This window comes from Pelophylax lessonae (genome assembly GCF_965119305.1).
Source record: "Pelophylax lessonae genome assembly, chromosome: 1".
In the NCBI taxonomy this organism is placed as follows: domain Eukaryota; kingdom Metazoa; phylum Chordata; class Amphibia; order Anura; family Ranidae; genus Pelophylax; species Pelophylax lessonae.
Window position 1 is genome coordinate 754053050 of NC_138768.1, and position 14772 is coordinate 754067821.

At 39.8% G+C, this 14772-nt stretch overlaps 1 protein-coding gene across 3 annotated transcripts in view; it reads left to right on the plus strand.

Moving 5' to 3' along the window:
- APBB2 (amyloid beta precursor protein binding family B member 2) overlaps positions 1-14772 on the plus strand; it is a 439699-nt gene that overhangs the window by 403190 nt on the left and 21737 nt on the right. For all 3 annotated transcript variants that reach the window (XM_082256024.1, XM_082256023.1, XM_082256025.1), the window contains 2 exons: positions 9576-9659; positions 10630-10745. In XM_082256024.1, the coding sequence (XP_082112150.1) occupies positions 9576-9659; positions 10630-10745 (200 nt within the window). The remainder of the gene's footprint in view (positions 1-9575; positions 9660-10629; positions 10746-14772) is intronic.

Genomic DNA, 14772 nt, shown 5'->3' on the forward strand with positions numbered 1-14772 from the left:
AATAACATATTAGTTTATCAGTTCAATAATTTTTATTAATTTCTTTCATTGTGTCAAATACAGTCACATAAAACAATACAACGAAAATAAATTCATTAGCACAATCCAGTACATAAAGACTTCAGTCAGTTAAACAATGCAAGATATTTGCAGTAGACTAAACAGATGGCTTAGCATATGCCTGAGGATCTTATATTCTCCTAACATAAAACTATAGAGAATAAACGGGAAGTGTAGGAGAAAGCAGGGGGTACAAAAGGTAGTAAAGAGGAGGAGGAGGAGGGGGTTGAAAGAAGCATTTTGCTATCAAGTGATTCATCACATGCCTCATAGGTCCAGTAACATCAAAATCAGATGTCAATAGTGTGATATCCACAAGTCCCACATTTTGTGAAATTTACACATGGTGTCAGTAAGTTTAGCAATCAGTTTCTCATTAGTGAGCATCCAGTTATTCTTCACTACCACTCAGAAAAGAGTGCGGCAGCCAGGCTTTTGCTATAACATGCTTGGTAGCTGTAAATATATGCATTTTTAGTTTAAATTGGTAATTAGAAAGCCCATCCAGTTTCAAATTGAGCAGTGTTTCCCTAGGAAGCACCAGAATATCAATACTGAATAGTGTCTTCAACATATCGTAAACTTGGGTCCACAGATTTTGCACAATTGGGCAAATCCACTATACACATGAGTACTTCATATTTACCTGGTATTTTCAGGAGGTGATAACAGTAGCTTTCTTGCCACTGATTACCACCTGTGCTGTTTAAAAGACCTGAATACTTGGCGGATGTGATAACAGAGACTGCATCGTCATGCACGACTTCCTCTGCTCTTCTAGCAGAGACAGGACAATACAGTTTAGTCAGTTACGTATAGAGTGCCTCAACACATATAGGCAAGGCTGGGATTTCTTATTATAAAACCCGGCATGCTTTGTATATGGAGTATCATGGATGCACCCCATATTAAATGTTTGATAGAGTCACCAGCTGTCAGTCTTGCCATTAGACTAATATTTATATTGTAACTCAGTAACAACATTTTTAAGTCTATGGGTCTATACTAAAGAGGGTGCCTATCTAGTCATCATTTTGTTTTCGTTATTTGCAGTTTCTATACCTAGGTATGGAAAACATATGTACAGTGGGGATCGAAAGTTTGGGCACCCCAGGTAAAAATTTGCATTAATGTGCATAAAGAAGCCAAGGAAAGATGGAAAAATCTCCAAAAGGCATCAAATTACAGATTAGACATTCTTATAATATGTCAACAAAAGTTAGATTTTATTTCCATCATTGACACTTTCAAAATTACAGAAAACAAAAAAGTTTGGGCACCCTGCAGAATTTATAGCATGCACTGCCCCCTTAGCAAGGCTGAGACCTGCCAGTGTCATAGATTGTTCTCAATCATCGTTTTGGAAGTCCAGGTGATGTCAATCTCATAGGTTTTTAAATGCCCAGACTCATCTGACCTTGCCCCAACAATCAGCACCATGGGATCTTCTAAGCAGTTGTCTAGAAAACGGAAACTGAAAATAGTTGACGCTCACAAAGCTGGAGAAGGCTATAAGAAGATAGCAAAGCGTTTTCAGATGTCAATATCCTCTGTTTGGAATGTAATTAAGAAATGGCAGTCATCAGGAACAGTGGAAGTTAAAGCAAGATCTGGAAGACTAAGAAAAATATCAGACAAAACAGCTCGCAGGATTGTGAGAAAAACAATTCAAAACCCACGTTTGACTGCACGATTCCTCCAGAAAGATCTGGCAGACACTGGAGTTGTGGTACACTATTCCACTATAAAGAGATACTTGTACAAATATGGTCTTCATGGAAGAGTCATCAGAAAAAAACCTCTTCTACGTCCTCACCACAAAAATCAGCGTTTGAACCTTGCAAATGAACATACAGACAAGCCTGATACATTTTGGAAACAAGTTCTGTGGACCGATGAGGTTAAAATTTAACTTTTTGGCCGGAATGAGCAAAGGTACGTTTGGAGAAGAAGGGGCACAGAAGTTAATGAAAAGAACCTCTGTCCAACTGTTAAGCATGGGGGGGGGGGGTCAATCATGCTTTGGGGTTGTATTGCAGCCAGTGGCACAGGGAACATCTCACGAGTAGAAGGAAAAATGGATTCAATAAAATTTCAGCAAATTTTGGATGGTAACTTGATGCCATCTGTGAAAAAGCTGAAGTTAAAGAGAGGATGGCTTCTACAAATGGATAATGATCCTAAGCACACCTCGAAATCCACGGGGATTACATCAAGAGGCGTAAACTGAAAGTTTTGCCATGGCCTTCACAATCTCCTGACCTCAACATAATTGAAAATCTATGGATAGACCTTAAAAGAGCAGTGAGTGACAGACAGCCCAGAAATCTCAAAGAACTGGAAGACTTTTGTAAGGAAGAATGGGCAAAGATACCTCAAACAAGAATTGAAAGACTCTTGGCTGGCTACAAAAAGCATTTACAAGCTGTGATACTTGCCAAAGGGGGCAGTACAAGATATTAACTCTGCAGGGTGCCCAAACTTTTGCAGACGCCATTTTTTTGTTTTCTGTTATTTTGAAAGTGTAAATGATGGAAATAAAATCTAACTTTTATTGAAATATTATAATAATATCTAATCTGTAATTTGATGCCTTTTGGAGATTTTTCCATCTTTCCTTGGTTTCTTTATGCACATTAATACAAATTTTTACCTGGGGTGCCCAAACTTTCGATCCCCACTGTATGTGTACTTTAAATGTCTTTTACCTTCTGTGAAGTTCTAGTACTGGTGGGTGGGATGGTGGGTTTGACATATAAAATTACAGTCATTGCATATGTAGAAGAATATCACATGAGTGTTACTATTGTTTAGAAGTTTTTAAAGCCAGCCACGCTTGGACACTGAGAGAGAAAATTATGGGTCAATCTGACCAAATACTTAGGTGACAAAATTATACAGTGTAAAACAACTTGACCTCTTATGATGCAAAGATCAGACATAACCGTTTTCATTCATGCTTGGAACTGTTTGTACAGAGATAACATAATGAATACAACATGTGCTACTTCTATCTACAATAGGAGAGAAGATGGCCAATAAGTTAGAGGGGCTTTAAAACTGTGTGAAGGGGGGAGGGTCTAGATGTAGAGCTAGCCAGCGGGGAGCAAAGTCCAGCGGCCAATATTGGGGATATTAGCGGTAGGGTTCAAAAATTAAAGTAAAAAAAGTGCGCTGGATAAATAATATTGTAAAGCTGCAACCTTAGAACCAATTTGAAAACAATATTGTGAATAAGAAAGCATGTGCGCTATTACCTACCTTGGGTTTTGGAATTCTGGTCACCCTACCGCTAATTGTGAATAAGAAAGCAGGTGCGCTAAACTCATGTGTGTCAATCAGTTGAGAAATGGTAGAACCATTCATGTGATATCAGAAATAATTAGTCACAAAACTAATGGTACACAAATACATAAGTGAATACTGAGTGATAAAACTAGTGAAGCCTCCAAAAGGAAGGCAAAGTAAATCAACAGTACTGGTGATTGACAATAATGGGTTTGTGAGAGGTCACAAACTAATGAAAATGGTGACAAACTGTAAGATGAACAAAAATTACAAATAGGTGCAAATAAGATAAAGGTGCACAAAGTCCAGAAAAAAGTCCGCCCTTAAACTCTTGTATTCTAGTAAGGGGCCAGTCCAGTTATGGTGGTGGGATTAACTGCACCCTGAGTTGCTGTGGATTTAATCACCTTGAAGTCACCCAATATGTTTTGATACATCACTGACTTTTTTCTGGACTTTGTGCACCTTTATCTTATTTGCACCTATTTGTAATTTTTGTTCATCTTACAGTTTGTCGCCATTTTCATTAGTTTGTGACCTCTCACAAACCCATTATTGTCAATCACCAGTACTGTTGATTTACTTTGCCTTCCTTTTGGAGGCTTCACTAGTTTTATCACTCAGTATTCACTTATGTATTTGTGTACCATTAGTTTTGTGACTAATTATTTCTGATATCACATGAATGGTTCTACCATTTCTCAATTGATTGACACACATGAGTTTAGCGCACCTGCTTTCTTATTCACAATTAGCGGTAGGGTGACCAGAATTCCAAAACCCAAGGTAGGTAAGTTGACAAGTCCAAAGTGCAGCCTCATAATATCTCACAAGGATATAGTATGTAACCTGACAAAATTACGAGGTTTTTTTACCAATGCTAGAAGTCTGGCTAACAAGATGGGAGAACTAGAGCTGCTAATGTATGAGGAGGATTTCGATTTTGTGGGATTTGGTTTGACCGCTCTCATGATTGTCTGGCAACTATTCAGGGGTATTCCCTTTATCGCAGAGATAGGGAGGGTAAAAAAGGGGGAGGGGTATGCCTGTATATCAAGAATGATGTGCAAGTGAATATGAGGGATGATATCACTATTAAAACTTGGGAGGAGGTGGAATACTTATGGGTAGAGCTTCAAAGGGAGGAAGCTAAGGTGAAAGTAATACTGGACGTATCCTATAGGCCCCTCTAACCAGAGGGAGGAGGGGGAGGCAGACCTCCTATCACAGCTTGGAATGGCGGTAAGGATGGGAAATGTCATTATAATGGGGGATTTTAATTAAACAGATATAGACTGGGTAGAAGGAACTGCACATTTGTCTAAGGCTCATCATTTCCTAAATGTTTTGCAGGACAATTTCATGGGTCAGATGGTGAATGCACCAACAAGAAACAATGCGTTACTAAACCTACTGACTGTAAATAATACAGACCTGATTGAGGATGTAGAAATACAGGGCAACTTAGTAAACAGTGACCATAGGTCAAGTAGTTTTGGTATAAATCACAGAAATAGGAAACACAAGGGTAATACAAGGACATTGAATTTCAATAGAGCTAACTTCCCTAAACTGCGCTCTTTGCTAGATAATTTTAAATGGTATAGGATCCTAGGAACAAAGAACACAGAGGAAAAATGGGAGTGCTTTAAGAATATATAAATAAAGGTATTGGCCAGTGCATTCCAACAGGGACTAAGTTTAAAAGAGCTAAAATAAACCCTGGGTGGCTAAACTCCAATGTAAAAATGCATGTAAAATAAAAAAAAAAGGCCTTCAAAAAATACAAGGTTGAGGGGTCATTGTCAGCATTACAACATTACAAAGAATGCAATAAGAAATATGAGGGCAATCAAGGTGGCTAAGATAGAACACAAAAGGCACATAGCGGAAGAGAGTAAAAAAAAAAAAACCCCAAGAGTTTCTTTAAGTATATAAACCGTAAGAAAGTGAGGCTAGAACATATTGGCCCCGTAAAAAATGATGAAGAGAATTTGGCTATAAAGGACAGAGAGAAGGCAAAGGTTCTGAATAAATTCTTCTCCTCAGTCTTCACAAAAAAATCGGGGGGATACAGTATATGTAAATACTGGGGAAACATGGATTTTTTAGGCACATATATATAAAATGAAAAATGTTTATTTAAAATAAGATAGAGTTCACATCATATATTAAGACCATATAAAATCAGACTAGTATAATTGAGTATCTGACCAAACCAAATGCTAACACTAAGCCAGGGTCAGCTGGCAACACAGGGCCCTGTGGTGGTAGCCAACACAATTGGGATTGGTCAGCATCAATGGTTGAAACTGAACATGTTTCGCAATGTTTTGCTTCTTCAGGAGCTCATTTGATTGTTCTAAATGGATAAAAAGAACAACAATAAGTACATTTCATAATATGTTTGAACTATTTTTTTACTGATAGGTAAACCAGAGGTAGAAAGACTGTGCTTGAGTTCCAAAAGTGGAATACTGACATACAAAAAGGCCAAGGGCAGATGTGGGGATGCACACAGTACCAGCACCATAGTATAGTAGAGTGTTCCTCATTATAAGTATAGTAGAGTGTTCCTCATTATAGATGAAAATAAAACTATAGACCAAAGAGAGGGAAAGCGAGGCACACCACCTTAAAAAGCATAAAAGGGTAGGTTATATAACAAACCACATACCCTAAATGTCTCTACTAGTAAACAAATAGGTATAGCCATGGGGAGCCCTTCCTTGCAGTGACGACATGGCATGTGGAGTGGCTCAATCAGGTAAATTTTCATAACAAAAATATTATGCTATCTATATAAAAACAAAACAGTGTAAAGTGTATACTGCATATAATGAATATAACACAGAGGGCACACATCAGTCCATTATGGCTGTGCTGGCCCTTAAATTATCATGGCTGGTGATGGAAAAGTGCTCACCTCAAATTATGTAATCATGTAAGGGGTAGCCAGAGTTGGAGTGTTGATTGAATTGTGTGGCTATAAACAATCAAGGTTAACCAGTATCCAGCTATAGCAGTATCAATTGTTGCATCAGCAGTGAAACAATTGTAAAACACTATAACCCGAAGAAGCTTTCCCAGGGTAAAGGGATCTGCAATGTAAAGAGCCATAAAGTAACCAAAGGACCATCTTAACTACTTATAAAATGTATGCAGTGAAACTGACAATTAAAACAGAGGTAAGTTAAAGATAGCCAGAGCAAAGCTAGACATAATAGTCCACATACCAAAGTGGCCAAGGAACTCCACATGCCAGCCCTACACAAGTAGATCGTAGGTGGTGTCTAACTCTAATCCAGGCCCACAACTGTGCCTTATATGTGAATCCAGAATCACAGAACGCGCTTGCATGGAAGATCATGATCACCGCTTGCCCAAAGAGCCGGCCAGGACAGACAGCACACTCAGAAGGAAGCACAACCAGAGCCCAGCACCCCCTGGTGTATCCTCCATATGCCACAACCAATATCCACAGTCCTGGGTAGGGGCTGGGGACAATTTTAGCTGCGGCTTTCTGGCCGCACATATGCCCAAAAGGCCTAGCAAGCACAGCTGCACACATAAGTTGGACCTCCAAACACATTAAAGGAACAAGCAGTTAGTAAAGGGTTTTTTATACAGAGACAATTAAAAAAAAAATTGGTATAGCTAATATTTTTTCACAAGATGAACCCTCATTAAATGATCATAGTTCAAACCCAATTATAATAAGCCACATCGACATGATCACAAAGTATATAAAAACATTCCACACCCAGAAATTATGCAAAATAGGCATAATCAATCCTTAATAAGGATCCTTACCCTGTAGGGATAGACTCATAGGAAAGGCATATAGGACTGTATTATATTGCTACCAGATGGATAGGTGGCATTGAGTCGCTCTGTCCACAAGGTTTCTTTTTGAGGTATTCCCTTGTCTCAGTCACACCCTCTGGGGTCCTGGGGAATAACTTCCAACACCTAAAAAGTTACCAAAGTTGTATTAAATCAGTGGTATATGTCCAAATGTCTGCTTACAGGGGTAAGCATTTTCTCATTCACTGAATAGTGGTATATATAGGGGGGGTACAGTAACCTAGACTGTAATGTTAATAACACATCACAGGAATGGTTAACAGAAGACAGACTCAGAATTAGACTTGAAAAACGTAAAACAAATAAGTCACCGGGACCCGATGGCTTACACCCGAAGGTCCTCAAGGAACTCCAAGTGATAGCCAGACCATTGTTCCTAATTTTTATGAACAGTCTACTGACAGAATGGTATCAGCTGATTGGAGAAAAGCCAACTTGGCACCAATATTTAAAAAAGGCCGCAATATATTTCTGGGAACTACAGGCCGGTTAGCCTAACATCATTAGCCTGCAAGCTATTGGAGGAGATGATAAGGGACTATATACAAGATCTTAGTAATAAAGACGGTATCATTAGTAGTAATCAGCATGGATTCATGAAGAATCGTTCTTGCCAAACCAATCTGTTAACCTTCTATGAAAAAGTGAGCTGCCATCTAGATAAAGGAAGGCCTGTAGATGTTACTGTATGAACTAAGGTACGTAGGTATGGACCATAGGGTGAGTACCTGGATTGAAAACTGGCTTCAGGGGCGAGTCCAAAGGATGGTGATAAATGGCGAGTACTCAGAATGGTCTGGTGTGGAAAGTGGGGCCCCCCTAAGATCTGTCCTGGGACCAATCCTGTTTAATTTATTCATAAACGATCTAGAGGATGGGATAAATAGCTCAATCTCAGTATTTGCAGACCATACTAAGATAAGCAGGGCAATAGCGTCTATGCAGGATGTGAAAACCTTACAGGAGGACCTAAAAAAAATAATGGGGTGGGCATCTACATGACAAATGAGGTTTAATGTTGGGAAATGTAAGGTAATGCATTTGGGTGCCAAAAAATACTCACTAGGAGGAGAACCTCTGGGGGGAAAGGACCTGGGGATCCTGATAGATGACAAGCTCAGTAATGGCATGCAATGCCCAGCTGCTGCAAGCAAAGCCAACAGAATACTGGCATGTATTAAAAAGGGGATTTACTCCAGAGATAAAGCAATAATTCTTCCACTCTACAAGACTCTGGTCCAGCCGAATTTAAGTATGCCATCCAGTTCTGGGAACCGGTCCTCAGGAAGGATGTACTGGAACTGGAGAGAATCCAGTGAAGGGTAACAAAGCTAATAAAGGGATTGGAGGACTTCAGCTATAATGAAAGACTACAAACATTGAAATTTTTCTCTCTGGAGAGGAGACGCTTGAAAGGGGATATTATATCAATATACAAATACCACACTGGCGACCAAACTTTTCAGCGAAAGGAAATTTAAAAAGACACGTCGCCATTCACTAAAACTAGAAGAGAAGCAGTTTAACCTTAAACTGCATAAAGGTTTCTATACGTCAGAGTGGTAAGGATGTGGAATTCTCTTCCAGAAGCAGTGGTATCAGCAGGGAGCATTGATAGTTTCAAAAAACTATTAGATGGGCACCCTAATGACCACAACATAAAGGGGTATATGATGTACTATTGACAGCACACACAGCCATCATAAGTTGAACTGGATGAACCTCGCTAACTATATAACTATGAAAGTTAGGCTCCAAATAAGTTTTTCATGTACGTGGGTATGTGGCCCCAAGTATTTGCTCATGGAAGAATTCTTCTGATCAATTTTACCAGTTTGCCAGTATTAGTTTCAGGAGTAGAAAGCAGGTTATGATGGGAAATCACACTATAAAATATCTTAAATACAGAAGATAGCAAGGGCAGCTTAAAATCTGGTGACCCTGGTGACAATCAGAGATTCCCACACTATGAAGGGATCTCCTCTCACTTCTTGATTTGGTTATAGGACAGGAAATTAAAAAAAAAAACCTTCTTAATGAGACACAAATATCAAAAACAAAACTGCCGGGAATTATAACCCTCCCTCACCCTGTCCAAAATTAGAAAAAAACATTTAGCCTTTAGTTCTACTTTAATAGTGAGTTGAGAGGACTTTTATGGTATAGATATTGCTATATATTGTCTGATATTTTATTCAGCAGTATAAAAAAGTTTAATTATTAAAAGATTATAAGTTAGAAATGTGCTTTGCCTGTCTATAGAATGTTATATTATGTTTCTAGGCCCTCAGCCATGTACATATCTGTCTGATTTGTATTAATTGTGTCACTTTTTTAACTATGTCATTCTTCATCTGCAGTAGAATTCCCAACACCAAAGACAGAACTTGTGCAGAAGTTTCATGTGCTATATATTGGCATGCTGCCATGCGGTAGACCAACAGGTAAGTAAAAAAATGCATAAGCTAATTTAATTGTGTAGAACTTTACAAAGTAATCAAATCTAGTTCAAGTTCATGCCACCTCCCTACAACTCCCCTATATTAACCTTACCAGCAGTCTTTTGCTGCTTCTTCATCCTCCTCCTCCCCCAGTACTAAAATGACTGTTGTCTTTTGGTTGCATTGATTTCTCTTCCTCGGTCATGGGACAGTGAAAAAAATGAAAAAGGTCAAAAGATTAGTAAAGGAAGGATCCCATGAAGCTGCACATCAATGCAGAACCACTGGTATTGGAATTACCAGTTCACATTCAAAAGATTTGTGTTTTAGACCCGAAAATTGTCACATGCTTCCTCATACCTGGAAGTGTTGGGTATTATGGATGGCTGCAGAAGAAGAGAAAAGCAGTGGGGTAGCACTGGTATAGTGAGAAAAATTGGGTCAGGATGCCCTTTGCAGAGCCACTGTGACTTTGCTCTGCGTGGTAAAGATGACCGTTTCTTTGTAAGCTTAACCTTCTACCCAGGCAAACAAATTTACCTTTTAATTGAATGGAAAGCTAGTAACCTGTATTGATTTTAAATATCCAGCCAAAGAGTAGATCCTATGGGATATGAGATGGCTGCTGTAACCTCTAATAATCATAAAGGCTTCTTTATGACCCTCAGTCTTTGAGTTTCATGTTGTTACTGACCTGACATGCTATTACTCTGACTCTGGAGAATTGCTAGCCAAATAGCCATTGCTAGCCAAAGAGGTTGAGAAATGGAAGTGGGCAGGTTTTGAACTGCAGGAAACGTTAGAGAGAGTACCCAGTAACAATGGAAAATGAAATCAGATAAGAATGCAGAAGAAACTTTTATGACTAATAAAGAAATAGTAGGCACCTTGCGATCTCTTATTCACAGTTAACCAATAAATGTTGTTTTCTGGTAGTAGATGCACTTTGCTATTTATTTTATTTTTTTTAAAGGTATGGATATTGTTAATGACGTCATTGAAGGGCTTATTGATCAATCAGACAAAGAAGCTTGGGTTCCAGTTATCTTGAATGTAGCTGATGCTACTGTAACAGTTATTAAAGAACAGGTGAGTAGTCAAGGGATGTACTCTACATATATGTTGTGCGGAGTGTATTATCAGCTCTGTACCTTATTTGCTGTTATCATTCATAAAAAGAGCAGAGTTCTAAGATGTAGTGACATGTGCAGTAAACCATAGAAACAAGTCACATTTCACTAAAAGATGAGTTCTTTAGCTGTTATTGGGTAATGCTATATAGTACAATCTACAACATTTTTCATTGTTAGTGCACATGGACAAGATGGAAACCTTGCGTGTCCTTTTTTTTTTTCGAATTGTCAGGAAAGTGAGGAAGATTTAAGCAAGGACCGGATGAATTTCAATCCGTCTATGGCCGTTCCTGTTTGTGAGAAGTTGATCCAATGATCGATTTCTCATGAACGGGCTTCTTGTTCAATGAGTGCTGCATCTAGGGAGGAATTCCCACTGTCAAAATTGAATAATACAACGTGGAGGATTCCTTCATCCAACTCACGTGTGTAAGAATCTGTTCTGTCTTTTTTGGTCGGTCCACCGGCTGATCGCAAAAATTTGACCCATGTATGCCCAGCTTTAGAGCTTGTGTCAGGTGTTATTGTTGTCTTTAAAACCATTGGGAAACTTCCTCATAATTCTGCTATGGAGGCATCTTTCCAACAGGCCATCGAGATTTTTCCACTGCACGCCTTAATGGCATTTGACCTACAGTATATGTAACAATGGATGGCACTGTTTGAGTGTAAGACTAGTCACCAGCACACTTTTCTCTAAATGACTAATTTTTTTGTGCATAATTTAAGTGAAAAATCAAATGCAATGCAAAAGGAATTTACACTGAAAGTATCTTACAATGAGCTTCCTAACAGAAATACAGACTGCCAATGTTTGCTTCAAGGTTTGAGTACCTTGAGTACCAGTGCCTCAAGGTTCGAGTACTAACCACATACCAGGGGCATTCTAAAACAGCAATACAAAGCACTTGTTTGGCTTGTGGTTTGTCACATAACACCTAAAAAATAGGCTAAGATAGAGTAGAAATGGAAAATGCTATAACGATTATGTTCATAGGATAGGTAAAGCATCAGTGATTAAAACAGGTTTTCACTAATATGCTTTCTCTATTTATCCCTGTATTTTGTAAATGTTTGCTCCTGCATTAAAAATGTATTATTTGCATTGAATTAATGTGGCTATATAAGGCCCAAAAGCATCAACTTGAGGGTCTCATCAGGTTAGTAATCAATGTTTCCAAACCATAGAAGTATTAATTATCCACTCCTACTTCTAATTTAGTTTTTGGCGACCTTCCTTCTCAACTAATTTGAATTAAGAAATGCTTCAAGTGGTGCATAATTTACCTATGTACATGCATGCATTCCTTTAGATATACTGTAGGTTGGAATGCTGCAAATACATTTGCTATATTATGATTGATGTAATATACTCTGATATGTATACCTATTGTACTATAAAGTGGGTCTATATATGATGTATTCAACCTTATTGCAAAGAGTTCTTTGGATGTAGTATGCATACTCAATATATTTTCAATAATTAGAAAAAACAAGTTTTCTAATTATCTAGAAATCAATATATACAGCTTATACTTTATATGTGCAATTAATCTAACACATAATTCAATTATTTGCACCTCTGCCTTCTAAGTAGAAAACAAGAAATATGCATTCTTGTCTGTCTTTAGCCCCCCTTCACACCACAACCCCTTTACAGTGTCCAAAGTCCCCCTTTACATTACAGTTCCCCTTTTAAAGCAATCACACAGTGTCCTCTGTTCCCTTTCACATTGCAGCCCCCCTTTACATTACCCTTTACATTACAGTACCCCTTTACAGTTCAGTCCCCGTTACATTATTGTAACAAGGGCTGCACTGTAAAGGGGCATGATGATGTAACGGGGGCTGCACTGTAAAGGGGCATGATGATGTAACGGGGCTGCACTGTAAAGGGGCATGGTGATGTAACGGGGCTGCACTGTAAAGGGGCATGGTGATGTAACAGGGGCTACACTGTAAAGAGGCATGATGATGTAACGGGGGCTGCACTGCATAGGAGGGGCATTGTGATGTAACAGGGACTGCACTGTAAAGGGGGTTCTATGATATAAAGGGGACTGCACAGTAAATGGGCACTTTAGCTATTGCAGTGACCCTTTACAGCGCAGTCCCCTTTACATCACGCTGTCCCTTGCAATTAACCCCCCCCCCCCCCCCGGTCACAGTGCCCCTTGCAGTCAAGCCCCCCCCCTTTTCCTCTCTCACTTTCCTATCACAGTTCCCCATTTCAGTCTCTGCCTTCCTTGCACAGTCCTACCTGTGGTAGAGTAGAGGCAGTTTTCAGCCGTGTGTCTTCTCCTGGGTCCCCCAGCAAGGCTGAAACGCCAACAAAGCTGAAACGCATTACCATCTGCTTTGTGCACTGGTCCAAATCATTTGGTGGAGAGGGTTGTTTTTCAGTGGTTGGACTTGGCCCCTTAGTTCCAGTGAAGGGAAATTTAAGGTGTCAGCATACCAAGACATTTTGACAATATCATGCTCCCAACTTTGTGGGAACAGTTGGGGGATGGTCCCTTCCTATTCCAACATGACTGCATACCAGTGCACAATGCAAAAAAATTGATGAATGAGTTTGGGGTAGAGGAACTTGACTGGCCTGCACAGAGTCCTGACCTAGACCCGATAGAACACCTTTAGGAAGAATTAAAGTGGAGACTGTGTGTCAGGCCTTCTTGTCCAACATCAGTGCCTGACCTCACAAATGCACTTCTGGAAGAATGGTCAAACATTCCCATAGACACAATTCTAAACCCTGTGCACAGCCTTCCTAGAAGAGTTGAAGGTGGTATAGCTGCAAAGGGTGGGCAAACCTAATATTGAACTATGGACTAAGACTGGGATGCCATTAAAGTTTCATTTTGTTAAGCCCTGCGCAAACTGTTGGCGCTATATAAATCCTGTATAATAATAATAATGTGCGTGTGAAGGCAGACGTCCCAATACTTTTGACAATATAGTATTGGGGCTTTTTTACACATGCGGCTGCCCTTGCTGTCCCTCTGAGAAGTGATTTGCAGTGGATTACATTTCAGATAGAAGTTGACAGGCGGCTGGAAGGCACTATGTTGCGTCCTCACCACCTGTTTTACCCTTAAAATCCTGCATCACAGTGCACTTGTTCACATGAATATGTCACGTTCAGGGGTGGTAGTGCCCACTATAATGCATCAGAGGATATCATTTGTGCTGCAGCTGCACCATTTGTACAACACTATCAGGCTGACTTTGCAGCTTAAGGGGGCAGTAAAACCATGGCTCAACAGTCTATTTTTCTACCCCTTAGATCACAAGTGTAACTAGGAGTTGTTATATTATATCAACAGTAAAAAGGTTAAGACTGAGCGTGTTGGCCCTTTCTAGAAGAGTTGAAGGTGGTATAGCTGCAAAGGGTGGGCAAACCTAATATTGAACTATGGACTAAGACTGGGATGCCATTAAAGTTTCATTTTGTTAAGCCCTGCGCAAACTGTTGGCGCTATATAAATCCTGTATAATAATAATAATGTGCGTGTGAAGGCAGACGTCCCAATACTTTTGACAATATAGTGTATCTTTGATACAGGGCCCACTTTTCCGCTGACCATCAAAGAAGAGAAGGAACTTTTTAGTGATCAATAAAGTAATGGACATTGTTCAACTGTCCACCAGGGGAGGGGCCCCCTCCCATGGACATTGTTCAACTGTCCACCAGGGGAGGGACCCCCTCCCATGGACATTGTTCAACTGTCCACCAGGGGAGGGGCCCCCTCCCATGGACATTGTTCAACTGTCCACCAGGGGAGGGGCCCCCTCCCATGGACATTGTTCAACTGTCCACCAGGGGAGGGGCCCCCTCCCATGGACATTGTTCAACTGTCCACCAGGGGAGGGGCCCCCTCCCCGTTGACCATAAATATAAGGAGCCCTCCTTTGCTAATCTATTTTAACCCCTTAAAACCTGCACCACAACACGGTCCAGTTAAGTCGAATTGGTTATGTTT